General features: G+C 52.5%; 5 protein-coding genes across 5 annotated transcripts; 4 read left to right on the top strand and 1 right to left on the bottom strand.

The window, feature by feature from the left end:
* Nucleotides 1-161: 161 nt before the first annotated feature.
* Nucleotides 162-1421, top strand: LTS14_003366 (uncharacterized protein; the record flags this gene model as incomplete). The annotated part of the gene is made up of 1 exon (XM_064836071.1): nt 162-1421. The coding sequence occupies one exon, from the start codon at nt 162-164 to the stop codon at nt 1419-1421; it is 1260 nt and encodes a 419-aa protein (XP_064696280.1).
* Nucleotides 1422-2387: 966 nt separating this feature from the next.
* BDF1_1 (transcription initiation at TATA-containing promoter protein) lies at nt 2388-5090 on the bottom strand (the record flags this gene model as incomplete). Its single annotated transcript, XM_064836072.1, has 2 exons — nt 2388-4854; nt 5005-5090. The coding sequence occupies 2 exons, from the start codon at nt 5088-5090 to the stop codon at nt 2388-2390; spliced, it is 2553 nt and encodes an 850-aa protein (XP_064696281.1).
* A 1088-nt stretch (nt 5091-6178) lies between these two features.
* Nucleotides 6179-7651, top strand: UTP5 (Small subunit (SSU) processome component; the record flags this gene model as incomplete). The annotated part of the gene is made up of 1 exon (XM_064836073.1): nt 6179-7651. One exon carries the CDS (start codon nt 6179-6181, stop codon nt 7649-7651), a length of 1473 nt encoding a protein of 490 aa, XP_064696282.1.
* Nucleotides 7652-9036: 1385 nt separating this feature from the next.
* LTS14_003369 (uncharacterized protein) lies at nt 9037-9654 on the top strand (the record flags this gene model as incomplete). Its single annotated transcript, XM_064836074.1, has 1 exon — nt 9037-9654. One exon carries the CDS (start codon nt 9037-9039, stop codon nt 9652-9654), a length of 618 nt encoding a protein of 205 aa, XP_064696283.1.
* A 999-nt stretch (nt 9655-10653) lies between these two features.
* Nucleotides 10654-11619, top strand: LTS14_003370 (uncharacterized protein; the record flags this gene model as incomplete). The annotated part of the gene is made up of 1 exon (XM_064836075.1): nt 10654-11619. One exon carries the CDS (start codon nt 10654-10656, stop codon nt 11617-11619), a length of 966 nt encoding a protein of 321 aa, XP_064696284.1.
* Nucleotides 11620-12807: the final 1188 nt, after the last annotated feature.

Below are 12807 nucleotides of genomic sequence, written 5' to 3' on the forward strand. Positions count from 1 at the left end.
GGAAAGGTGCTGTTGTGTATTACGAATGGGTATGCTCGTCTCGGAATCTGCAGGAGCAATGGCTTCTCTATCAAACACATCGCCCTTTCGTTACAGGTAAACAGACAGCCGTAAAACCAATAACAATCTATTAAGAAGACTGCTCGCCAACACTCCACAACATGGCGTCTCAACTCGAACCTTTCTACAAGCTCAAATGCTCATGTAACCAATATTCCTGGGGCAAACCTGGTTCCGAGAGCATCTCTGCCCGACTATGCGCGAAACAAGTAGGCTACGACAACCAGGAGAAACTGGGCGATTTCAAGATCGACGAGAAGACCTCCTATGCCGAGATGTGGATGGGCACATACCCAGTACTACCTTCCTACGTTGCAGAAAGCGGCGAGATGCTGCAGGATCTGATAGACAAGCACCCAGACCAGCTGATGGGCAAGGCGGTGCAAGAGAAGTTCGGGCATACCAACCTACAGTTCTTGCCCAAAGTGTTGTCGATAGCGAAGGCGCTGCCATTACAATTACATCCCAACAAGGACCTGGCCGCGAAGTTACACAAGGAGAACCCTGATCATTTCACAGATCCCAACCACAAGCCTGAGATCGCCTTGGCTTTGGGCGAGTTCGAGGCTTTCTGCGGTTTCAAGGAACTGGCACAAATCGAGAAGCTCATGCAGATTGACGCCTTGAAGACATACCTTCCTTCCAATTCCGATGGCCGGGAGTTCGACGATCAGGTGTTGAAAGGCATTGTTGGCAACATGCTGCACGCGGACGACCATAGAGTGAAGGAGACATACAGTGCTCTGACTTCTCTTTCCGAGGACCAATTTGCAGGCGACACCTACATTCCAAAGCTGGCTCCTCGTCTGGCGGAACAATACTCGGAATCTGACCCCGGTCTTCTTGTAGCTCTAATCACCATGAACTACCTCGTCTTGCAAGCCGGCGAGAGCATATATATTCCCGCCGATGGCATCCACGCCTACCTCAGCGGCGACATTATCGAATGCATGGCTCGATCAGACAATGTGCTAAACACCGGCTTCTGTCCGAGAGCAGACAGGGATAATGTGGATCTGTTCACCTCTTGTCTGACTTTTGCTCCACATAATGCTGAGGAGTGCAAGCTCAAGAGGGAGACGTACGAGAAGAGTAAGAATGGCAAGACTGTGCTTTTCGCTCCTCCGTTGAGCGAGTTTGATGCCCTGGAAACGAACCTCAAGGGTGGCGATAAGGAAGAGCTGGGTGCGATCAACGGTCCAGCGATCTTGCTGGCGACCAAGGGCGGTGGGACGATGAAGGCGAGGGGTAAGACTGTAGGATTGCATGAGGGAGCTTGTTACTTCGTGGCCCAGGGTGTCGAGCTCCAGCTGGAGGGCGGCAAGGAGGGTTTGCTTATGCACACCTTCTTCGTCGAGTAGAGGTTGGCTGTCGTGGCTGTGATTTGCGATCAGAGCGGCGCTGTAGGATGATATAAAATATGTAGAAGATACCGCTCGTGAGCGTCAATGTCTGGTGTTCAGACACTGCCTCGTCTGGTCCTATCTTATCAGTCTTTAGTGAATATACCACAGTGGAGGTCCAGCATGTTCGTTCCACGTGCCGCATGTATGTGTGCGTCACCCAAGTGGCACGCTAGCTGAAGTGATGCCTGCCGAGGCGCACCAGACTTCATGTGCCTCAACCTCACCCACCTTCTGACCAAGATAACAGCAAAGTCTTCATCGCTCAATGCAACTTGTGTCCACCTTCATGAGCTCCACAATCGCGCGAGGGATGCCATGAGGCATGGATGAGGGTACTGGCGAAATTGACGAGTCGAACAACCAAGTCGCCACCTACGATGCGCTGTCCGCTGTGCCGCATCATGCAGCACACTATGATACCTCGCAAATCTCTCCGGTGTGTCGTCAGGCGACTACGAGGACACTTGCTCGTGCCAACAACGATGGACAAGCGCTAAACCGTGGAAGCGGCAGAGACAGCGACCCGTGAGTGCAATAAGAGCTACTGGCCAGGACTACGCCGTTTGATACCACTGCCACCTCGCCAACATGAGAGCACCACAGCGAAAGAAGGGAATGTTCCTGCTACGTACGCGCCATATCATACACTTCAGTAATGCTAGACCTACTTCTTCCCACCATACTGATCATTCTTTAGGTAGGGTATCGACCACCAACCACACCAACAACCACCTTCCCTTCCTGCTGATTTCTCCTAATCATACAAACGAGCCAATTGCGACCGGTCCGGCCTCCATCGTAAAACGCTAAAAGTACACTTTGGGTCTCTCCTGAATGATGGCCCTTGATTAATTCGACAATCTGCGGTTACTGCGGAACACTCGCATCGCGCCATGCTCCACCTCGGACACTCCGCAACATCTACTCCTCCTCGGACTCTTCGCTCTCATCATCACCGGAAGACTCAGCCTTGGCCTGGAAGCTCGACGTGCCCGTTGGCGACTCGGAACCACTAGTGCCGGTCTGCTTGAACGCCTCGAGCTTGGAGCTCAACTGGTTAATACGGTCCTGCTGCTCCCTCTTGCCCATAGGCTTATGCTTCTTGCGCTTGGCGGCTGCGCCCCGAGCACGCTCGCCGGGATCGAAGTCGATATCATCGTCCATCTCGCCATCATCTGGAGGTGACATGGGCTCTGTGCCTTTCGGCCTACCAAAGAGCTTGCGGACATACTTCAGCAGCATTGCCTGAACGTTGTTCGGCAAGTCATCAATCTCGAGCTCCATATCCTCCATGTCGGCATACTTTGCACAGTTCTCGGTTATGATGCGCGTAAGCCCAGAAACCTGGCCTTCATCCATGTTGGACACAGCCTCGGAAATCTCCTGTTTCTCCTCGTAAGATACCTGCTTCGGCTTACTGACCTTCTTCGGCTTCGGCGCCGGGAGCTTGGCTTTGGGAGGCAATGAAGACAGCGATCCAACCTTGCGCTTGCTGTCCTTACTCTTTACCTTCTTTGGTTTGCTCGGCTTCGCACCACCAGCCATACCTGCGATCATATTCTGCATATCGGCGAGCTGCTTCTGCAATGCCTGGATAGTCTGCTCCTTGGAGTCCTCCGGCTCATCATCCTCATCCTCGTCTTCTTCGGCACCGCTATCCTCGTCTGCAGAAGCACTAGTTCCACGTCCAGAGTCGGGCTTATTGTTCCTCTCCCACTTCTCCTTGGTCTGCCACACTTGATCAAAAATACGACGGAGCTGTATGCCCATATCACGTACTGGATTGCCTTGAGGATTGAAAAGCAAGCAATTCTCGACGATCAGCTCAAAGTCCTTGCGGAACTCACTGGCTTTGGCATATTGGCCCTGCTTGAGCTTTTGCGCGATTGTCGACAGATCCATGGGGTGCTTAACGATGTTGCGGTAGTGCGGGATGTTGAGCGCCACGGGATCGACTGGCATCTGGAAGACACTATTGACAGCTGCGTACCTCGGCCCACGCACCTCATTCAGTACGTGCTCGCAGAAGCGCAACTCAAGCTGGTACTCCTTCCTCTTCGGCTTCGCATAGCTGATCTCGCGGGCGGCTGGCGGCTTGATAGCCCGAGCAGGCCTCCCATTTGATTCGCGGCGGATTTGTGGGATGCCGTCGGGGACAGCGTAGGTCTCTGCTGGAGCTGTCATAGCTGGTGGCGCAACGGGTGCAGGAACCTGGCGTGGCTCACGACGTGGTGCTCGTGCGGCGGGTGAGTTCCGCTTTGCAGGTTTCGGCGGCGCCACTTGGTTTGGTCCAGGAACGTTCTCCATCATCTTATCGAAGTAGGCTTTCATGGAGTAGCCGGACTGAGTCACAAGATGCGCCGACCCGTTGAACACCTCGGAGTTCTTCACGATGAGATTGAAGTCATCTACGTAGGCCTGGACGGAAGCATACTCGCTATTCTTGAGCTTTTGGTCGAGGGTACCAAGGTCCATTGGCTGCGTGACGATAGTTGGATATGTTGGAATGTTCAGCGCAACGGGGTCGACTGGTCTCAAGAAGTGCATGGAATGCTTGGTCTTCTTGAGATTCTTCGTCTTCTCATACAGCACCTTCTTCTGCATCTCGGTCATCGGTGCTGTAAACCTCGAGGCGCTGGCTGCTGGTGCTACTGGAGCCGGCGCTTCTATCGATGGCTGCGCCTGAGCTGCAGGTGTAGAGGTAGGAAGTGTTGGTGTGGAAGAGTCAATGTGCTCAGGGTCCGCAGCAGTCGATGGCGCAGTTGCCTCCTGTGGGGCTGCAGTTGTTGGCGCAGGCAAGATGTCGCTGTCAACAATCGCACTCTCCTCCGAGGCAAGGGCTGCAGTATCTTCGGTCTGTGGAGCAGCGGGCTCGCTGTCTACAGTCTGCTCACTCTCTTGTGGAACCGTAACAGCAGGCGTGATGGGTTCCACAACTTGATGAGACTCGTCGTCGACCTTACTACGCTTCGCCGCACGATTGTCATCCTCTAAGTCATCCTCGCGTGGTCGAACCAGGCTTTGCTCTGCTGGGATGGGTGCCTGCTCTGCTGGTGGCGCAGGGGCGTCGACGAGGGTTGGGGCTGCGGCAGCGCTTGCGCCGTCTTCTCCATTAGTCATCGTGGTGTCCACGTCAGCTTCTGAGGTGGCCAGAGGCTGATCAGGTGGCGGCGTTGGATGCGAATTGTTAGGCGCATCCTTTGGAATGAAGTCGGAGATGGGTTGGATGCCACTTGCGACATCCTCAACTGGAGTTGGGCCACCTGGATTTGCATCGGGAAACACATCCTTGGTTGTAACGTCTGAGGTGTCAAGAGCATTGTTCTCCATGAAAGAGTCCTGGTTGGCTGCGTCCTGGCTCGGTTGAGGTAGTGACGTGCTGGTCTCACTGTGAAGGAGGATGTCAGTGAACAGAGAAGGGATGGTTGGATAGGACAAAAGTATTGTTGACATGATAGAGGTCATGTGAGGTGGATGAGTAATAAGAAATGAGCCAGCATGACAACAGGAACATTTATACATGGAAAGGGGTACGTACCCATTAGTGATGGACTGCTGCACCGAGTCCTGCTCGACATGCTCAGGCGCATCGGTAGGTGGGGAAGCAGTGATGTCTGTCGCCATATCCGCGGTCAAAGCCAGTGACCAGGATTATTCGTGGTCACGCACCACAACAAAGCCCCAGCCTCACTCCAGTCGCGCAGTTAAGCCTCAACCGGTTGTTGTGATGCGCGAAACAGTGGCTGCGACTGAAAGGATGATGGAACGCGTGCGCAATATCGATGTGTAGCACGTGATCCGTGGAGCTTCGATCTTTAATGGTTAATCACGAACTTGCAGCGTCTCTCAGCGGGCTCGGGATTGGAGAAGTCGAAGCGACGTAGTTGCAGATTAGCTTATGAACAGAAGTCGAGCTGGAGCGGGCCGTGTTTGAACCGATGCACGGACGCAGTTTTAGTGGAGGCCAGGCGTCACCTGCACGTCGTGATTTTCCCAAAGTCTTCGGTCGCGACTTCTGGATCCAGTGACCGCTTATTGATATGTGAATAGATTCGTGGTAGCCTTGTCTTGGTCACGCGACAGTTGTGCTAGTCAAAGCGACTGTATCGTGTTGCCTAGAATGCCAGTTGTTTCGAAAGGGTGGATAACTTGATGGTCCGTGCTTATTGAACACGTGAATCGAGTGTAGTAATGCAAATGGAGAAGGTGCGATTCGAGGTTGTAAGTAGAGAAGCGCGGGGTCGTGCAAGAGTTGTTATACAAAAGACACAGGCGGACGCGGGCGGGCGTAAGAGCCTCTTAATCAGAATCATCATCGAACTAAGCAAAAGAGGCTTGTCAGTGCTGCAGCTGATTGGTTGGCCTCCTGAAGACCGCTGCACAAAATTTCCTTTCGCTGGCGCACTGAGTTCAGCTTCACCAGCCTGACGAGACTCAGCCAAAATCATTTGAGCTGGACTAGGGTTCTCCAGCGCATGTGACCACACAGGGTCATCCTAGCGACCAGCGTAGGTTGAATTATACGGTGCAGAAGAGAGGAATAGTAAGGAGAGCTCGTGTGGTCTGCAAATTTGGCTTTGACAAAGTGGGACTTGCTACTACGCAAGCGGACTAGCGCATTGTAGTATTTTCCAAAAGACATCCACGGCATAACGAGCAGCATGTGTTCACAGCAGTCTCACACAATATCAGCAGGATAGTATGTGGTCGATATGAGTGTTTCCAAGCGTCCTCGTGGGCGACAACCAGAAACCTCAACATTACCGTCTTCGAAGAGAGTAAAGCTTGGAGAGAGCTCTCACGTGCCTAAGAAGAACGGGCTGGAATTTCTGGTCAACGAAAATGCACGCTCAGGACGAAAGCTTGATGCCAAGCTCACGAACGGTGTGCATAGAGGGAAATCGAACAGAGTGGACGAAGCAGATGCAGTGGTGGCTGCAGATGCGAGAGATGAGGATGGCGTTGTGAGAACAAACGGTAAAGCTCATGAGATCATCGACATCTCAAGTGCGGAGGAGGAAAGCAGTGCATATGAATCGTCCGATGGGGAGAGGGAACCAGATCTTCCTCGTAAAGGCACGAACAGCCATGCGGACACGAATGGAGCAGATGATGAGGATGTAAATGCAGAACTTGGTGCCGCAGACGACCGGAACGCAGATCCACAGGATGCAGAGATGGAGGATGCTGTTGACGAAGAAGCTGGCGCACCTTCCTTTGCCGACCTGCTCCAAGCTCGCCATCCTGGACCCGTCGATGTCCATGGGTCCCTCACGAATGGTACAGCCGAACAATCAGCAGCTATGTCCGCTTCATCAAATCGTGCCTTGGCAACAACCTCCAATCTCTCTCTGGGAATAGTACTCACACAAGGTCTCAGAACAAACGATAAAGATCTGCTCGAGAGTGCATTCATCACCACCGATCTGGCCAGTATACGGTCGACCATCGAACGATTGCAGTCTCACTTGGCCGCTTTACTACTGCAAAAGCTTGCTGAGAGGATACACAAGTCACCTGGTCGAACAGGCAAGCTCATGGTCTGGATACAGTGGACCCTGGTCACACATGGGGGCTACCTCGCTTCTCAGCCTGCGATCATGCATACCCTCAGGTCACTTGCGCAGGTTGTCCGAGAGCGCGCGGGTGGTCTTCAGCCACTTTTACACCTGAAAGGCAAGCTTGACATCCTGAGTGCACAGCTGGACTACCGAAAGAAGATACAAGCCAGCTCACGCTTGGCAAATGCAGAGGATGACGAAGATGAGGAGGCTGTCGTGTATACTGAGGGACGAGATGACGATTCACTGGAGGATGACGAAGCGGCGGACGAAGAACCGAGGCAAATAATGCCGCCACCCGCTGCGAGACCCAAAGGCAAGGGCAGGTCAAAGTCAGAACTTCCGTCAGATGGTGATGAAAGCGAGGACGAAGGTATGCCGAATGGGGTGACACAAGAAGGAGAGGAGAATGACGATGATGAAGAAGAAGATGGTGCGGAAGAAGACGAGGCGCTGTTCGACGAGGAGGCCGAGGAAACTTCCGATGACGAAAACCAGGAGGCGGATTCCGACGAAGAAGCGAGTAGTGCAGCCGAGTCCGAAGACGAAAGCGAGGCGTCAGAAGATGATAGCGAACCGGAGGTTAAATCAGCATCGCTGAAGACGTTGAACCGAAAGCGATAGAGTTGTGCAGTACGACTACGAACCACCAATTTTTGTGCTGGTGATTTGAAGATTAAACAAGAAATGATCGAAGCGTTTACTTGCTGCGTTCAAGCGGTAGAGGACTGTACAATGAGGACATGAGTTGTGCATGATACCATGTATAGCATTGGCGAGGCGTTTTTGATTGGCCGGGAGGGATATCTTGCATAGTGTTGAAACATGAGGCACACCTGCCCTCTTTACATTAACGTTGCGTGCCTTCCTACTTTGTCGCTCTACTCGTTCTCTGACTTCACTGCTTCACAATCTGAACCTTCCGGCTTCACTAGTATCCATCGCTGACAATCGGTATCTCTTTGTTCACCTGAGCAGTGCGTTGTTGCAAGTCACAAAGGTGCAAAATAAAGATGACGGGTGGACAAGGCCATTGTCTCGCTCTTTGCTGTAACGTCTAACGTTAGCCTACACAGGTTAACAGGCCAACCCACTTATGGGTCTCCGTGGCAGTATTACTTTTCATCGATCAAGAATTATGCCACCTACAGCACCATCATTCCCGTACTCGTGGTTTACAGAAGCCGGTCCTTCTGTCGAGAATTACATCGCGCAGCAAAAGCCCCTTCCTAGCCCGATTTCCCGCAAAAGCCTGACACGGGAAGACAAGATCGAAGATGAGCTGGACTAATGCGTAGAACCTGATGGCCACCGTCGCGATCCACATGCGATCATCGCCGGTCTGGCTATGGACCTGGACACAAATGCTAGGATAGCAGATGCCGTGGAAAGTCTAGTGCGCGAACCACAGGTAGCTCTGACCTCGAAGTCTCGCATGCCTTCGCTGTGTAACCAGCTTGACGTAGCAGGAGCAGATGCAAGCAAGATGGTAGACTCGTATGCTCGGCGTCGTAGTTCTGCAAGCGCGGAGCTCGAGGACCTGACCCAATTTACTCGAAGCCATGAAATTGTTCCAGGTCTCAAGTGTCCGCCTATGGCACACCTCAGGGAGCCATGAGGTCGACAATATGGTTGTACTGCAAGGTGAAAGGCATTCACGCAGTCATTGTCGTTGGCGACAATGCTTTAGTTTCTTGGTCGTCGTTGCTGCAAGTGACGCTTCCCGGCCACTCGGTAACTTAGCTGGTCATTCCATAAATACTGCCCGTTCACCTTCCCATCTCTGGTCTCCTGTCTCTGGCATAAATCCACAAAAAGTGATGATACACACCAGCGCCCGTACCAAACAGGTAGTCCCAAATACTGACCCGTCGCCGCCCACAGCCACCTCAACGCGTTCTAGTTTGCGGAACAAGCCTCCGCTCGGCATGCCGTGGTATAATCCCAGCGGACGGCTGTCCAGCTCGAAGATCGACTGGGCCAGCTTTCCAAGCAGTAGGCCGACTACAATGGCAGACCTCTGGCCAACCCCTGAGATGGGCACGGCAGAGCTGATGCGCTTTGCCGCTGAGTGTACGCCTCCTACACTGGGCGGAGAGCAGGAGAGGCGGGAGACTGATAACAATGGGAGGCTGAGCACATTATCCATGTCAAACGATGGTGGTGACAGCATTGCTTCCCAGCCAAAGAAGTCACAGACGAGTACACCTGCGCGCCAATCCGCGTCTTATGCCGGTACGAATGTCCTTTCTAGGTGTGTCAGGCCACTCACTGTGGTCGTGACAGCAATTGCCGATACACTGCCGCCTCTCATGCATACTCCGATCAACGACTGGTCGAGGGAGCTCGATCGGTCGTTGCTGGCAGTCAAGGGCACCAAGGACGCCACGCAGATGCAAACGAAGTCACTACGACCGGGCTTTGCTCCAGCACGAATATCTTTATGCAGATCTGCGAGCCAGAAGTCGGATCGGTCACCGACCAGCAAGACCGCGGCGGCCGTCTCCAGCCCTGGGACTTGCAGTCTGACGAGAGCTGGAATCAACCGTAAGCGAATGTCACCTTTGCAAATTGCTGAGAGGAGAAATTACACTAGCCGCATCCATAGATGCCCTGATGAGGCTTGATAGCAGTGGTGCACGTTATCGTCCGCCCTCGGGTAATATCGTGGTAGTACCCAGGATATCGGTGTGGTCGTTCGGGCGTACCGCAAGAGGGAGTCCGAAGGTGCTAGATCACGTCCAGTCCCATCACACAGTGCCACAACCGATAGCGCTTTAACCGACCTGGAGCGCGCGCGCTATCTTTTCACGGCCACTGCCACAGAGAACTGTACCGTTCGTCCAGAGGATCCAAACGAGCTCTCGTTCGAGAAGGGGGAGGTTCTAGAGGTGGCAGATGCGAGTAGCTCACGTTAGCTTGCATGTAAACGATCTCAGGTAGGCATTGCGCCCTCTAACTTCGTGCAGCTTGTGCCTGATAGTACTAGGAGCACACCCCTTCCGACGGTAAAGATCAGCCCAGTGGAGATCGCAGTGGTGGGCGTTACCGCTGGTCCAGGCACGAGAGTTGGTAGTAGGTGGAGGTCGACACGTTTGGGTCCGGCTTCTTTTATGGATTCATGATGATGAGAAAGTCGTTGGTGAGGGGGAGCCTTTGGCACTTTCTCGTATTTCTCCCTGAGATATGATGATCAAATTGCTGAAGAGATCTCGTTTGTATCGACACTATGCACCATAGTGGGCACTGCTGTGTTAAGCCGGCTGAACTTAGAGAAGTCAATAAGTATATTGTTATCAAGCCCAGATGGTCGTCCAACATCAAGCCTTGTTAGGAGAGTTATGTATCTCAACAAGAGATTTCTCGACATGAGAGAAAACCTGACAGTCCTACCACAAGTCCGTTAAAAGCAGTTGTACGTGACTTGGTTCCTCTACTATACATGAGTATCTCAACGAAACAGTCTAGCAATGTCCATCGTGACTGCTCAATTGAGGCGAGCACGGAACACGTTCCGTTCTGACGCCATGTCAACTTCGAGATGAATATCACTCTCGAATCTTACCGTCCTTCCTGTACCACGCCAGCGACCTTTTGCAAAGACAGCATCATACTCCCCCAACGATATGGCCAGCAAATCTGTTGCGCGTACCCTCGGCAAGGTTCTGTCTCGCCCTTCTACGACCCCAGCCTCGACGACCACAAGATGTCAGCGTCTTGCCACATTCCACAGCTCGCGAGCTTTCACAGACAATGCACGATCTACCACACTTTCATCATCCGCAAGGCGACACAGACCTAGTCTTGCTCCTTTGACGCAGCCTGCATATCGACAGGCTCCTCCAGCAACACGAACCATCTTCATCCAGACCGAGGATACACCAAATGCAGACGCTCTAAAGTTCCGACCGAATCATGAAGTGCTGCCCGAGAACTTCCCATCATCATACCTCGAATACTTGTCACCGCGATCTACAGTTGCACCACCACATCCTTCACCACTGGCTGCACAGCTTATGAATGTGGATGGTGTGACGAGTGTCTTCTACGGCAAGGACTACATCACAGTGACCAAAGACAGCTCGACACCATGGGCGCATGTCAAGCCGGAAGTTTTCAGCATAATCAGCGAAGCTGTAACCAGCGGCCAACCAATAGTAAACATAATCGAGAGCAAGGCGGGCGAGGAAGCTGGCCAAGGAAGTGCAACGGCGGAAGCGGATTTGAACTATGCGCCAGAAGATGAGGAAGTCGTAGGAATGATACAGGAGCTTCTGGAGACACGTATTCGACCTGCTATACAGGAAGACGGAGGGGACATCGAGTTCCGAGGCTTCCGTGAGGGCCAAGTGATGCTCAAGCTTGTGGGTGCGTGTAGGACGTGTGATAGCAGCACGGTCACCTTGAAGAATGGCATCGAGAGCATGTTGATGCATTATATCGAGGAAGTGAAAGGTGTGCAGCAAGTCATGGACCAGGAGGAGGAGATTGCTATGCAGGAATTTGCCAAGTTCGAGGAGAAGCTGAAGGCACAGGGACGAGGCACACCGACGACGACTGGCAAGGGAAGTTTAGATACTGCGGCGGCATAGTATTAGAAGAGTTCAATGGAGCGGTCAAGTTCGTCTGTTCGAGCTTTAAAATCTGGATGGGCGGGTGTCGCGTGGTCGAAGCCTGCTGTTTCAATCCAAGCTTTTGTTCTATGCTCCATGGGACTCTGATCGATTGATATATTCTGGCTGATCTGCATCAAGGGGCACCTCTAGGTGGTTGCAGAGGCCCCTGGTATTATCGACCCGAACCGTTGGCTAACACTGTGAGGCTCTTCACAGCCTTGTCGGACTTGGGGCCTGCTATGCTGAGACTGCTGAATGTCATCAAAGTTTTACGCAGATATTCACCATGATCTGTTGGTTCTTCATTGCGCTCGCTTTGACTGTGCGAGAAGACTGTCAACGAGCCATCAGACTGACAAATACAAAAGATACACCCGGCCCTTGTCCCGACATTGCTTTATAGCAATATGGGTATGTATGCCGCTCGAGCCGTATAGAGTGTCCTTTCTTGCTAGTGGGAGTTTGGCCCATGCTATATAGCAATCCTACGCGAAGACCAACCACTACCGATCCTTTATCTAAGATCCTATATCGATATTGTGGCGTAAATCCAAAGCTGTTTCACGTTCCTGAAGCTATACTCCAATCGGTCGAGCTTATGCAGGATATATGCATGCACACGGCTCGGGTAGCTGCAATAGTCACTTAGATCTCTATTCTTCATGTACTACTGTGGTACTCCAACGAAGATTGTTTCGCATCTGCAACGTTATGTACCGGTGGCCGTGGCATATGGTCCGACAGAAGGCCTAACCCGCTATGCCACGGAAACGTGCTCGAGCGCCGCCGTTCTTGGGTTGTGCTAAAAGAGTCTTTGGCTTTGCGAAGAGGCCAAAGCACGAGTCTAAACGTCCAAAGTCAAAATGAATTAGTACACACCCTTGATAGAAACAATGCCTACCTTGCGGATTATAGCTTTGCGAGTATTGGGTGGGAGCAGATCGATAGTACTCAAGCAGTAGGAGCACATTCCAGTCATGCACAAACGGAGGGCCTCGGGTCTGCAAGTTGTGGTGCCGGAGGCCAACTAGCTGCGTTTCATTCCTACGCGAATGGCGTTTCGAAAGAGCCAAGTCTGTAGCATGCAAGTCGTACATTCGTATAGGAGACGATGGAGGCCGTTGGTCTCATGCCATCATGTACCGTTCTTCCTTCTATAACATG

The sequence above is a fragment of the Recurvomyces mirabilis genome (genome assembly GCF_035927965.1).
Source record: "Recurvomyces mirabilis strain CCFEE 5264 chromosome Unknown scaffold_7, whole genome shotgun sequence".
In the NCBI taxonomy this organism is placed as follows: domain Eukaryota; kingdom Fungi; phylum Ascomycota; class Dothideomycetes; order Mycosphaerellales; family Teratosphaeriaceae; genus Recurvomyces; species Recurvomyces mirabilis.